Here is a 12,717-nt window from a genome sequence, read left to right on the forward strand (position 1 = left end):
GCTAATTTTGACTGCATCCAGAATAGTCCTCACCTTAACTCCCCCCGGCTGAGTAGGTTTGGATAAGCCTTGCAGTGATCTCCAAAAGAAATAATTAATACAGAAGGAATAATGAAAGCATTTGGCCTCTGCTGAGGAGTGGAACAGAACAGTTGGAGATGGAAACTCATGGCCCCAGATCACCCAAAGCTCTTCTCATGGTCATGTTGTGCATGGAAAATCCTGCCACATTGTGCTTTGGACCAAATCAGAGTTCACAGCGAGTCCCTCCATGTGTGTTTCTGCTGTGATGTTGGCCCCATGTGCCCTTTCCCGACGCAACAAGGAGGAGAAAGGAGCTGCAAAGCTGGTGGAGTCCTAAGGAAAGGCTAAGAGAGAGCAGTCATGAAAGGTTTTGGAAGAGGACAGTGGTTGGCATCATCCTGCCGAATGCAGCCTGCCATAGGGCCACTTCTGTGCCAGCTGGACCATCAAACCAACCCAACACAGCTACTCCTGGGAACACAGTGAGCACAAAATCAACCCTTTTTTTACTACTGTGCCTTTCACCAGTGAGGCAGTGGGTGCCATTGGAACCTGACACCTAGAGCGGGTGCTAATCCTACAATAACCAAAGGATCCTCTATACCCCAGGGGAAGCCTTTGGCATAGGATGGATGCACCAAACCCATTGTTGCCCTCAGCATCCTGGTGTCACACGCTTGTCTTGCAGCTGCCAAACTTGCAACCAGGGATGCGAGTTGCCATGGCAACCCGGGATGCAAACATCTCTGCCAAGCACTGAACACCACCAAAAACATCCGTCTGTCTGTCTGCACTGGGGCGTTGTGCAGAGCAGAGCCAGCGCTGCTGGGAAGGAACGAAGGGAGGTCAAGGACAAGTTAAAATTGGAAAGAAAGCTGAACATGCCGTTTCGTAGCCCTTGCTTGTACGTATCTGCCAGTTTTAGGTTTTTCTTTCCCTGCCCATCCTATGGGTAGTGGAAGCATCTCCTCCAGCCAGGGGGAGCACAGGGCTCAGGACAGCTAAAATTGCTGGTAGCGGCCACCAACATGCAGGGGCTCTGTCTGGTGACCTCAGCCAGCACAGGTCTCCCTTGCACTCACTGTCATATTTCTACCCCACTTGTCACTGTGTTTCATTCCCTCTGGCCCCCAGATTTGCAGCGTGCTGCACATTTTTTGTGCTGAAATTTAGAGCTCCGCGCTGGAAGCTGCCAAGCGTGAGTCTGGATTGTGTAATGAACTTCATCTATTATTATTTCCAGCACCCCCCCACTAGAATATTTTGGAAAAGCAATGCCTGAGAGCCTGGAAAGCCTGGGTAGTGCCAACCCCAGCTTTTTGGGATGAGGGTATGTGTGGCGGCTTTCAGACCCCCTCTTTGAACCCTTTAGTGGTCCAGGTTTCACTGTGAAGTGAGGATGCCCTCACATTCCCAGGTGTCCCTGTTAAAAATACTATATATATATATTTTTTTTTCTCTAGGTAGCCCTAAGTAGAGGCTGTGCAATGAGCAGGGCAGGAGGAGCAGTGCAGCCAGGATGCTCTTGGGTTGGTCCCAGCCCTTGGAGCTGATAGGAACAGTGCATGCAACTGAGCCTGGTGCTGGGGGCTTGGCAGTGCCAGGCAGGGAGGGTAGCCCTAGCCCAGCATTTAGGTAGCACTGTCCTAAGTGCTAACATTGGGGTGTTAATGCTTTGTTTGCTGTTACGTGCTTATTTATCTCCCAGAATGGAGCTGATGGACTCACTGTCCTCACCTCTGCCCAGTTTTATGCTCTGTCCCCATTGTTTTTTTAATTATCTTTTTGTTAGCCCTTGCAGTTACATGTTCACCAGAGAATTTTAAGCCCCAGTCCAGCACAGGGATCCCAGCACCTGCACAGCAGCATGGCTCCAGGAACCCAGTGAAGTTCCACAGGCAACCACAGCCCAGGGGCAGGTACGTCCCATACAAACACAGTTTAATTCATGGGCTCACGCACAGTGCTTCCCTATGTTCACCATCTGGCAGGCTGCAGGGTTATCTCCGGGGAGAAGCATCACTGCAAATAGTGCTGATGGCACGCAGATATGCTAACCAGCTGGCACAGCTCAGTGCCACCTCGCATTGTTGTGGGGACAGGTAGCTTGGCAATGCCATCACACTCCCTGTTATAAAGTCATTTAACAAGCATTCAGCCCAGGGAGATGTGAGCACCATGACGTGGGCCAGGTGCAGTAGGTGAGCTTTGGCTGCTGATTGGCCAACGGTTGGGTGCTGCAGGCATGGTGCTGGGTGCTGCATGCCCACTGCAATGTGGCTCCAAGGGACATCATGCTGGGTGGTGCCCATTATCTCCCGATGGAAACTATTTTTGCTAAATCCATGTTATAACCATTTTATTGACTCCGAGTACCAAGGAGAAGGTTGGAAGTGACTCTTTTACAAGTCATTTTGCTGTTAAATTTAGCTGTCCTATTTTCATTATCCCCATGGCTTTGGCAGGGGTGAAGCGCCTTCCCTAAAAGGCCTCGTTTCATACAGTAAGTTATTTGCTGCTCTCCTGACAGATATCTCAGCTTATAAGGTTTGCCTGCTCCGCTCGATAGCGGTATCGGCCTTCAATCTTATATGATTAGCATCAGCTCTTTGCATTGCTATTGGCTCTTTGTGTGGCTGCTTTCATGTCTCTTGGGGTCAGGATGTAGTCATGCCACCGAGCATCTGATCCTGGGCCTCGGGCTTTGTGGCTTTGGGTTTCTCCCATGCTCCCCATTTCCTGCAGCGTGCATGGATTTGTTCTGCTTGCTTTGTGCTTGTGGGGTGGCAGCGTGCTGAGCCAACAGCAGCGCAATGCCAAGCAAAGGGCAATAGGTGAGGCTAACAAGAATGTTCTGGAAGATTCAACCCATCAGGGGAAACTTCTTTGTGTTTTCAAAAGCGGTTCCCCAACACAGAGGAAGAGCAGAGCCATGTTCCTATCTTGATGCCCCTCAGCTCTGTCCAGGAGCTGTCCCCTGGACCGGCAGGGGTGCAGGGGGGAGTACTGGTACTGCTGGGGAGCTTTGCAGACAACACCCCAAAACATCCCCCAGCTAGTCCCCAGCAAAGCAACCCCCACCCCAGGGAATAGCTGATGGGATGCGGTGCAGGTATGGGGTCCTGCAGCCAACACTTCTGTGCTTTGCCCGTTGCAGCAGTGTCAGGCCCTGAATTTCAGCCCAATATATAGGGATCCAGCCCCTGCCCATGATGGCCCCCACTTGCAGCATCCCTGCCTGCATCCCACCAGCCCTGCTCCCAGCTGCACCTCGCAGGAAATGCTGGAGATGCCTTGCGGTGCTCGGCTCAGCCTGTGCAAGTGCTGGGTTGCAGCCAATTCTCAGTGGGGCAGCTGAGCTGTGGAGGGCAGCCAGGCTGGGGTCCTGTGGCTGAGTGCCCAGTGCTGGGTTGGGGCTCCTGTGCCCCCATCTAGCATGGTGACATGGGGTCAGAGGTGGCCTTTGGGACATGGAGTGGGATATAGGTTAGGGACAAGAGCGGGAGACCCACAGTCCAAATCCACCTCAGGGACCATCGGCACCAAATTCTGGGGTGCCTCTGATCCCTGCTGCCCCCGAACCCTCCCGGCCCCAGGGAGGGCTCCAGCACCCGTCCCACCCCCGCACCATATAGGGCACTGCTGCACCCAGCCCAGCACTTATAGGAAGAGGAAAACCCGCCTGTGCAGAGGAGGAAGCCTGACAGCCCAGCTGAGCACAGAGCACCACCGATAGCATTTTTTTTATCCTTATCATTCTATTTATTTTTACTTTAATCCCTCTGCAAACAGAGGAGTGACGGCAGGCACAGCCCAAGCCGCGTGGCGGTGGCAAGCATTGGGGCCAGCGGCACAGCCCCGGAGTGGCCATGGGGCAAAAATGCATGGACAAGCTGTCCTCATTCCTCTTCGAGTATGACACCCCCCGCATGGTGCTGGTGCGGAACAAGAAGGTGGGACTGACCTTCCGGCTGATCCAGCTCATCGTCCTGGCGTACATCATAGGGTGAGCTTGCTTTCCTAAATGAAAAATAGGAACGGAGAGAGGAAGGAGGTTCCCATCGTTCCCATATCCCAACATGGGGGGGTTAATGGCGACAGCATTGCATTCCCATGTCGTTGTCACCCCGTGCTGTGGGGCTGCTCCCCACATCCTTCCCATCCCTGCAGCGCAGAGCCACGAGCCCTGCCCAGCCTCAGCACTCGTTGAGCTGCCCTCTGCTCTGCTCCAGCTGCTGGCTGCCGGCCTGAGAATCTGTTGTTATTTTTATTTTCCTTCGTATGAAATGAGAAGCAGCTGGAGCCAGCGCGGTGATTTGTGAGCCCCAAGTGGCTGCAGACAGGACCATAAATTTCCCTGTGCCCTCCCTGGCTGCTGGAGGCCACGCTCCAGGGCCCTGGTTTTCTTTGCTTGTAGGAGGCAGCCCCAAGAGCAGCTTAAAACAGGGCACAGAAGAGGCAGGTAGGCTGGAATTATGTGGGGACACACATTCTCAGGTACCCCGGGCCTGGTATGGCTGGTCAGGGCCGCCTCCAACCATCAGGATCCTTCCTTCAATGGGGATTTGCCAGCATAAGGTGCAGTGTTACAGGGCACAAGAGTTGGGAATGATGCAGGAATCACTACTGTGCACTAATGGGCTGGAAAGCAGCATCTGTGAGAGGTTTCTATAGACAGGAAAGCATGGCATAGTGGGAAAAGTAGAGTAAGAACTGGGGGAAAAGTGAGTATTTATTGGACATGGAGCTCAGAGCAAGACCATAGTTCCCTGGGAGCAGCAACATCCATCACAGTCTTTCCCCTCTGTCCCTGGAATCCGGGAGGAGCACCCCAGGGCTGCCCTTGGTGGGGTGGAACCCCAATTCACTCCTGCCTGGCTCACCAGGACCTCAGCCCAAACTGCAGACAAACGGCGAACACACAGGGGCGGTTGCTTGCTGCAGGATTTCCTAAGGAACTGCAGCTTAAGTAACCCAGCTAAAAGTGGGCTGGGAAGCAGGGAGAGAACAAAATGCCAACAGTGGGGGAAGTGATGCCCAGGGACAGAGGAGGATGCTGGCACGGTGCTGTTGTGATGCTATCAGCAGAGACATGAGCACTGAGGAAAGTCCGGCATGTCCTGCAGCTCCGTGCTTGATGGCTCTTCCCCTTGCTTGAGGAGACACTGGGTCCCCCAGCCTCTGTGTGCATGCAGGATGGAGGCAAATGTAGGGCTGCCCAGCTCCCAGCCCACAGCTAGGAGAAGATGCCCAATATAAATTGTACAGCCCAGTACAGTTTAGGGTGAAAAAGGAGAGTTCTTCAGCAGTGCATGGATTTCTGCTTCCATCCTTGGGTGCTGCTCCCTTGTCTCAGGGCACACCGGAAAGCATCATCCCCACCATGTCCCCAGAAGGGCCGGCAGCTGCAGGGCAGAGCACCAGGCGGGGACGAAAACCAGACCGCTCCTTTTTTAGTGCCGGGAATGCTATCCAGAATGGTCGCTTGCCCATGTTTATAGTCTCCCCGAGTCAGAGCAAATCCAGTGGCAGCTTGTTTATACCCTGAGTTAAAAAGTTAAAAAGTGCCAGGAGCTGGCCCCCGCCACCAGCTGGGATATGCAGGCATCCGCAGCCTTTGCTACAAACCCACCATAGGGTTCTATCCCAGATGCCTACAAATCCTGCTCCATCTACCTTTGTGTGCGTGCAGCCACAAAACGCATCACACATCCCACATTAAATGAGCCTGAGGCGAGGGTCGAGTCCTGCAGCTATAGCATATGCCTTGAGCACAGAGTGGGTGAGCTTCAGCAAGAGGAAATTCGGGAAATATCTCCCCCTGGTGATGGTACCTGGGCCACAGAGATGTGCCTGTGGCATCTGGCATCATCCCCCATGATATCCCTCATCCTGTCCTGTCCCAGGGTGCCTCATGTGCCCACACTGCCATCCTCACCCAGTTGCTTTTCCCCACACAGGTGGGTTTTCCTCTATGAGAAGGGCTACCAGACACAGGACAGCATCATCAGCTCTGTGTCAGTGAAACTCAAGGGCCTGACAATGACCAACGAGAGCACCTTGGGTCCACGCATCTGGGATGTCGTGGATTATGTCTTCCCACCCCAGGTAAGGGGGCAGGAGGGGCTGGGGACTGCTGTCACCCCAACCAGGAATTTCCCCTTGCACCATGTGAGTTTCCATGGTGCAAAGCAGGAGGATCCCACAATAACCCCCTGCCCACATAGCACACCTGGGAGCCCACCAGCACTGATGGGGCATGCTTGATGCCACCTGACCAAGGATCAAAGCTCCTACAATACCTCCTGATGAGCACCTTTGGAAGAAAGGGTCCCGTACCATCTCTGGGGCTGGTGACACCATAGCACCCCAAGGAGAACCCATATTTGAGGAGGAAGAAGCCACCAGCCCAGCCAGGCCCTGGTGGTTTTGGTGTCTCCTGTGCCAGCAGGATAGGTTCCTCTATAAAGGAACTGCCAATTGTGCCACTCATTATCTCCTTGGCTGTATCTCTGCAGGGGGACAATTCTTTTGTGGTGATGACCAACTTCATTATCACTCCTGGACAGAAACAAGGAACCTGCCCTGAGGTAAACACATCTGCTTCCTTCAGTGGTCACAGCCTCTGTAACTTGGGGGGTTGTGGTGGTAGCACTGAGGAAGTAATTTTGACAGTGAAGCACTGAAAAAAAAAAAAATACTCCTCTTTTCCCTGCTTACTTTGGATGCCCTTGGCTGGGAAGAGATGTATGAATGAGTTCTGTCCCCAGAATGGGACAAACAGAAAGCACAGATATGAGGCTGGGATGCAATGCTCAGTGCCTTTCTCCAAACAGCTGCCGGATACTGGTCTCTGCAGCCAGGACAGCGACTGCACTAAGGGGACATACAGCCGCCAGGGGCAAGGTACAGTCACCTGCTGCTGTGGTGCAGCATCCCAGGAAAGGGTCCCACTGGGGCTGGCCCTGCTTTCCTCTCCCAAGTGATGGCTGAGCTGCAAAAACCCTTCCTGACAAAACTAGTCAAGGCAATTGGATGTTTTTCCCAAACTGATAGCTTTCTAGCAGCTAATTGGCCACAATTAAATGTGCTTTTTGTAAAGAGGCCCCAAAGAACTGAGTATGTAGTGCTCTGGACATCTCCGGCAGAGCTGGAACTTCAGCCAGACCCCATAAATCCCAGCATTAAACTGAGTTCCCCAGTGTTCAGGGATGTGAGCAGCCATCTCTATCCCACAGGAATCATGACAGGCAAATGCATTGATTTCAACGCTTCAGTGAAGACCTGTGAAATCTTTGGCTGGTGCCCTGCTGAAGTGGACTACCCCATCCCCACGTAAGCAGAGATGCTGCTGCCCTATTTCCCACCCTGCTGGGGTCGGCAGAGCAATCCTGGGCTCTGCGCATGGCCCTGTGGCCCCGCTCTGTTCTCTTTGCCCTCACAGCAACATCGTGCTCTGCCATGAGCTTCATCTCCCATCTCCATGGACCACCATGAAGCATCTCCCAGCCCACACAGAGTTCTTTCCCCCCTTGCTGTGGACATGTGCCCACACTTGTGTTTTTCAGACCTGCCCTGTTGCCAGAAGTGGAGAACTTCACCATATTCATCAAGAACAGCATCACCTTCCCCAAGTTCAAGGTGTCCAGGTAAGGCTGGTCTGGGAAAGGACTTCTGCTTGGCCATGGCCCTAAGGGGAAGGCCTGGATGCATCTGCCTGCACAGAGGATGGCATCCCCCACCAACCTGCTCAGGATGGTGTGCCTGCAACATCCATATAGATGAGCTGGTGGAGATGAACATTTCCCTTTCACATTTGTCCCAGCTTGGCCAGTGACTGTAAGAAAGGGGGTTGCTGAAATTAATCTCTTTCCCTTCCCTTCTCTTCTTTCTCCTTGTTTTTCCCCATAAGAAAGCAGTAAAACATTGCATGAGGCAGTGTGGTATGAACAGCCAGGACGAACCTGCTGCCTCAAAAATGCAGAGCAGTAGGATGTGGGGTCAGACACACGCCAGCACACATGTAAAGGGATTTGTGATGCCACCAATCACATATCTGATTTGGAGCAAATTAAGAGAAGCTATTTGTGCTGAGCATGGGAAATTTCTCACTAAGCTGGTCATGTCCCCACTCTTAAGGGGCAATGACCAGGGCTGCATGAGCGGGACATGGCAGGGGACAGCAGATTCTGGGAGGCGAGGGCAGCCACAGCCAGCTGGGGTCATGAGGGGACTTCCTGTCTTTGATCGCTGCCGCTAATTAAGTGCTGAGCAGAAGTGATGGAAAGGGGATGACCAAAGTATGATGCTTGCGAAACCAGCTGGATCGGGAAGCTTCATGGAAAGGCTATTTTGGGGAGAAAGGGCAGAGATGAGTGGCATGCAAGACATCGTCATCCCTTCTAGAGGAGACAGCAAAGAATTGCTATGGATGCTGTAAGACATGTTATCTATGAGCTGGAACAGCACATGGGATCAGGCACCTCTGGAGCTCCATTGCCATTAAAATGATTCAATGATTCAGATCTTCAGACTCCCTTTTGATTTTCTGTCATTCGCAGGCGCAACTTAGTGGAGAGCGTCACCGTGCAGTACCTGAAGAAATGCACGTACCACAAAGTCACTGACTCCTTGTGCCCTGTGTTTGACCTGGGATATGTTGTGAAGGAATCAGGTCAAAATTTCAGTGTGCTGGCTGTGAAGGTAAGGAAGATTCTGCTGCTGTCCCCTGCAGCCATGGGGAGGGGATACCAGGCCTGGTGTCACTGGAACAAGGGATGCGCTTTCCCCAGGGCCGCACAGAAGAGCCTGAATTAAATCCCTTATGGATGAAGAAGCTCTTTGGATGTAGCCTTTTTCTAATTTAAATTTAAATGTAAACCATTAAATATAATGTTTTGATGCAGTGAGATTAAACCAGAGGCAAAGCTCATGGGAGAAAACTAGAGGCAAGAACCAGAGGCTGTTCCATAGGGGCCATAGAGCACTCTTTTGCAGAACTACTCATAGAATCAGCATCATTGGATGGCTTGGGTTGGAAGAGACATCAAAGATCATCTAGTACCAACCCCCCTGCCGTGGGGAGCGCTGCCAACCACTAAACCATTCCTTGGGCTTTGCATGATGATCAGGAACAAGAGGGTATGGACTTGGTCATAAGTGCAGCCCCAGTGACCACTCTCTTGGCTGCAGGGTGGTGTGGTGGGCATCACTATCGACTGGAACTGTGACCTCGACTGGCCTATCCGGTACTGCAAACCTATTTACCAGTTCCACGGCCTGTACAATGACGAAAGCAACGTTTCACCGGGCTTCAATTTCAGGTGAGGGAACTCCTCCTACAGGCAGAAGCTGGAGGTGATAGTTTTGGGATCTCACAGCACTCAATGATGGCAGAAGGGACTCAGGAGGTTATAGACACCCAAATGAACCATTAACACTCCCCATTTAATGGGACAGATATGCCAAATACTACAGAGAAGATGGGATGGAAAAGAGGACGCTGTACAAGGTGTTTGGGATCCGATTTGACATCCTGGTGAACGGCAAGGTAAGGGCTTTCCTCGTGGTGCTCCCACTGGCAGTATTTAAAGGGTGTCCCTTCATTTAGTTACAAATATAGGAAGCGAAATAATTTCAATCTGTGTGCCTAAACCCAAACCAATCATATTTTTTTTCTGACCAATATGCTAAAAACAGTCCTTACTCAGCTCTTGTTTCTCTGAGCAGTGGTGAGCTCTGCAGTTGGAACCCTACCTGGAGCTGTCACGTCCTTTCCTTGTGAGCCCATTGTCACACAACACCAATTCTGTCTCATTTTATGCAGGCGGGCAAATTTGACATCATCCCCACCATGACCACAATTGGCTCTGGGATTGGTATTTTTGGAGTGGTAAGTTTGGATGTTTCCAGCCCTCATATAGCTTCACTACCCTTGGCTGTGACTCTCAGGAAGGAGGTGACCCCACACCCCCTCTTCCTGCTGTGGGGAGTGCCATCCTACAGAGCATCCTGGGATCCTGATCTTGATGCAAGACACAAAAACTTCTGCATAATCCTAAGGGTGTGTGTGCTGCATGTACCTAAATGGGAAGAACTTAATTTCTGATGGCTTAAATTGCTCAGTATTAGATCCAGCACACTTTTGTCCTAAATGTTCTAACCTGGCTTTCAGGATGCTGTGTGCTCTTCAGCACTTAGAAGCAGAAGTGACCCCAGTTCATAGGGCAAACTGGGTTGGAAGCATAGCAGGCACAGTGAGCTGGAGGGCAGCCCCAACCCTGCCTATGATTTGCTTCAAGGCCTCCGTCCTTTGTGACCTGCTCCTGCTGCATTTTCTCCAAGGACGGGACTACTACAAGCAGAAGAAGTTCAAGTACGCAGAACAGGAGCCTGTGAGTACTGGCATGTCCCTCCCTTGGGTGGGCGAGTGAAGGCGCATGTATCCAGGAGCACCCAGGCACTGTCCTGAGAAGTGGGAACCCGGAGCCCCTATATCCTCTCCAAAATGACATTCCCAAATCACTTTCTGAGAACATCCCCACAACCATGGAATGTTCCATGTCCTTTCATAGGATGTGAAAACAGATCCCCTCAAATTCATCCCACATGTTGGGTGTTAGGAATCGGTGCTCTCCAACCGCATGTTTCTTTGCGGGGTGCTCTGTAAAAGCATCACCATTTTCTCTTTTTTAACTCCTAGTCGAGGTCAACTAAGAAAGGGAAGGACAGTGCACAGTGAGAGGTGAGCAGGGTTTCCCCAGGTCGGGAGTGATGGGTCTCAGGGGTAGCCCTGGGAAGAAAAATAGCTGTGGGGATAGGACACCCAAAACCACTGTGCCTCTTTCTCTCCAGCATCCACACTGCCCGACAGACCTGCACCCTCTTCCTTCTCCTCTTCCAAAATGCAGTCGTCATCCCCATCACCAGCTTCAAGGCAGCAAGAGCAGCGTCCGATGTCGACTCACAGGAATTCTGGGCACAGGGCTTGCTGGGACACTGGAGCAGGTGGTACCTGCATGGGCCACTGGGGACCTGCTCTCACTAAGGCACCCACGGGACCTCTACCAGCCTTGTGTGGGGTGCTGGACCTGTGCTGAGGTGTCCTGCACCCCAAGCCCCTGCAGCCTTGAGCAGATCCAGATTGAGGAGTGGGGGTGGAAGGAGAGCCAGCGAGAACCATGCTCAGCCCCTCAGCATGGGAGAGAAAGAGTTATTTTGTAAGAATGTATTTTATTAAAAAATAATAATAATAATAATAAACCTTTAGTTTTTCTACTACATCCTTTTGCAGTGCCCATGCTTGCCCTGGGCAGGGCACAGGGTGTGCAGTGCTTCTTGGCACCAGGGAATTTGTGCATGCAGAGCAATTCTGCAGTGTGTTAGAGCACAGAGCCTCCGTGTTGGACTTGGTGCAGACTCCCCTGGGCTCTGCCCTCCCGTGCAGGGCCGCTGGGCCTCTGGCCACAAGCATGGGTTGTTATCAGCCTTTTCACTGGGGTTTCCATCTCAGACAGGCTGGCTGGCAGGGAGCCATCAGGAGCTGCTGCCCAGTGCCAGCCCTGCTGCTGCCCTTCTCAGCTCCTTGCACCCAGCTGCAAAACCACCCCGAGCAACCCCTGTCCACACTGCAGGATCAGCCAGCAATCCGGAGTGCAGCAGAGGGCTGCTGGGATGCTGAGCCCATGGCTGTGATATGTCAGGGTGGGAGCAGGCACGGTGGCTCCTATGGAACACAGAGGCCATTACATTTGGCCATGAGCTCAGCAAACTTAACATCTAGCTGTACATTCCCAGTGGGGAGCTTATCTGCTCTGAGAAGAATGCCTTGGTTTTGAAGGAACCCGGTGGTTCCTTTTTTTGGTACTCTTTCTCTTGCTGCTGCCCTATGAGAGAGGTGACAGGTGCTTGAAGCAGTGGAGCAGAGATGAGGCTGAGTCCAAGGCTGTTATTCCTCCGTGCTGGCATCATGCAACGTGCAGTGCAGCACAGCCCTCAGCATGCCGCAGCCAGCAGAGGGGACTGGCAGACCGCAGCTCAGCAGCCAAAGATGAAAGTCAGCAAAACAGGAGCGCTCAGTTTAACCTTAGCACCCATTTACACGAGGTCAATCTGCAGGCAGCACTGCAAGTAGAACAGGGGATTGTTTCCCTTTCCTTAATCTGTCAAGCCACTTGTAATGTTAAACCTCAAATCTTACCTTGGAATTATTAAACACAGAATTGGAAATTAGGAAAATGCTCTTTGTAAAAGATCCTATTCACAACCTCTGAGCAGGGATTCCTAATAGTCTCAGAACTGCTTTAAAAATCACAGGAGGGTTTATTTACATCTCCCTGCTTGCATTTTAAGATACACAGTCTTTGGGGATCCTCAGCTTTGCATTCATTCCCCAGTCACTCCTGCAGGACCACATGGTGCAATTTTAATTCCTCCAGCAACACAAGCTGCTTGTCCACACCCACTTGCTAATAGAAAAGTAACTCTTAAACAATTAAATGCTGTCTCTAGCCCTTTCAGACGGAAAACACAAAAGAAAAAAAATATATTCTCTAGCTAATCTCTAATCATTACTAACAGGACCAACAAGCCCTATTGTGTGACATTGCCAGTACAGTGTACCCAGGGCAGCACTCCTGCACCTATCATGGTTGTTCTATGAGGGGAGTGAGCCAGGAGCACAGTTGCTATCTC

The 12,717-nt window shown here is 51.8% G+C and overlaps 1 protein-coding gene across 4 annotated transcripts; it reads left to right on the forward strand.

The window, feature by feature from the left end:
* The first annotated feature begins 544 nt into the window (after positions 1 to 544).
* Positions 545 to 11,273, forward strand: P2RX1 (purinergic receptor P2X 1). Of its 4 annotated transcripts, XM_031591871.2 has the most exons (15): positions 729 to 928; positions 1,817 to 1,943; positions 3,817 to 4,030; positions 5,985 to 6,132; positions 6,543 to 6,614; positions 6,861 to 6,930; positions 7,263 to 7,359; positions 7,593 to 7,673; positions 8,586 to 8,727; positions 9,217 to 9,347; positions 9,484 to 9,574; positions 9,851 to 9,916; positions 10,326 to 10,418; positions 10,727 to 10,768; positions 10,879 to 11,014. In XM_031591871.2, exons 3-14 carry the CDS (start codon positions 3,894 to 3,896, stop codon positions 10,763 to 10,765), a joined length of 1,167 nt encoding a protein of 388 aa, XP_031447731.1. In that variant the 5' UTR covers positions 729 to 928; positions 1,817 to 1,943; positions 3,817 to 3,893; the 3' UTR covers positions 10,766 to 10,768; positions 10,879 to 11,014. The 4 variants fall into 4 exon arrangements, with proteins under 4 accessions (XP_031447730.1, XP_031447732.1, XP_031447731.1 ...); XM_031591870.2 differs by lacking the exon at positions 10,727 to 10,768 and having other exon boundaries at positions 545 to 928; positions 10,879 to 11,273; XM_031591872.2 differs by lacking the exons at positions 10,326 to 10,418; positions 10,727 to 10,768; positions 10,879 to 11,014 and adding an exon at positions 10,199 to 10,311 and having other exon boundaries at positions 728 to 928.
* Positions 11,274 to 12,717: the final 1,444 nt, after the last annotated feature.

This window comes from Phasianus colchicus, chromosome 21, assembly GCF_987193195.1.
Source record: "Phasianus colchicus chromosome 21, bPhaCol1.hap1.1, whole genome shotgun sequence".
Taxonomy (NCBI): domain Eukaryota; kingdom Metazoa; phylum Chordata; class Aves; order Galliformes; family Phasianidae; genus Phasianus; species Phasianus colchicus.

Coding starts and splice junctions, on each gene's coding strand:
- P2RX1 (XM_031591870.2), top strand. CDS start 3,894: ATGGGGCAAAAATGCATGGACAAGCTGTCCTCATTCCTCTTCGAGTAT. Junction 4,031..5,984: donor GTCCTGGCGTACATCATAGG/GTGAGCTTGCTT, acceptor TTCCCCACACAG/GTGGGTTTTCCTCTATGAGA. Junction 7,360..7,592: donor GTGGACTACCCCATCCCCAC/GTAAGCAGAGAT, acceptor TGTGTTTTTCAG/ACCTGCCCTGTTGCCAGAAG.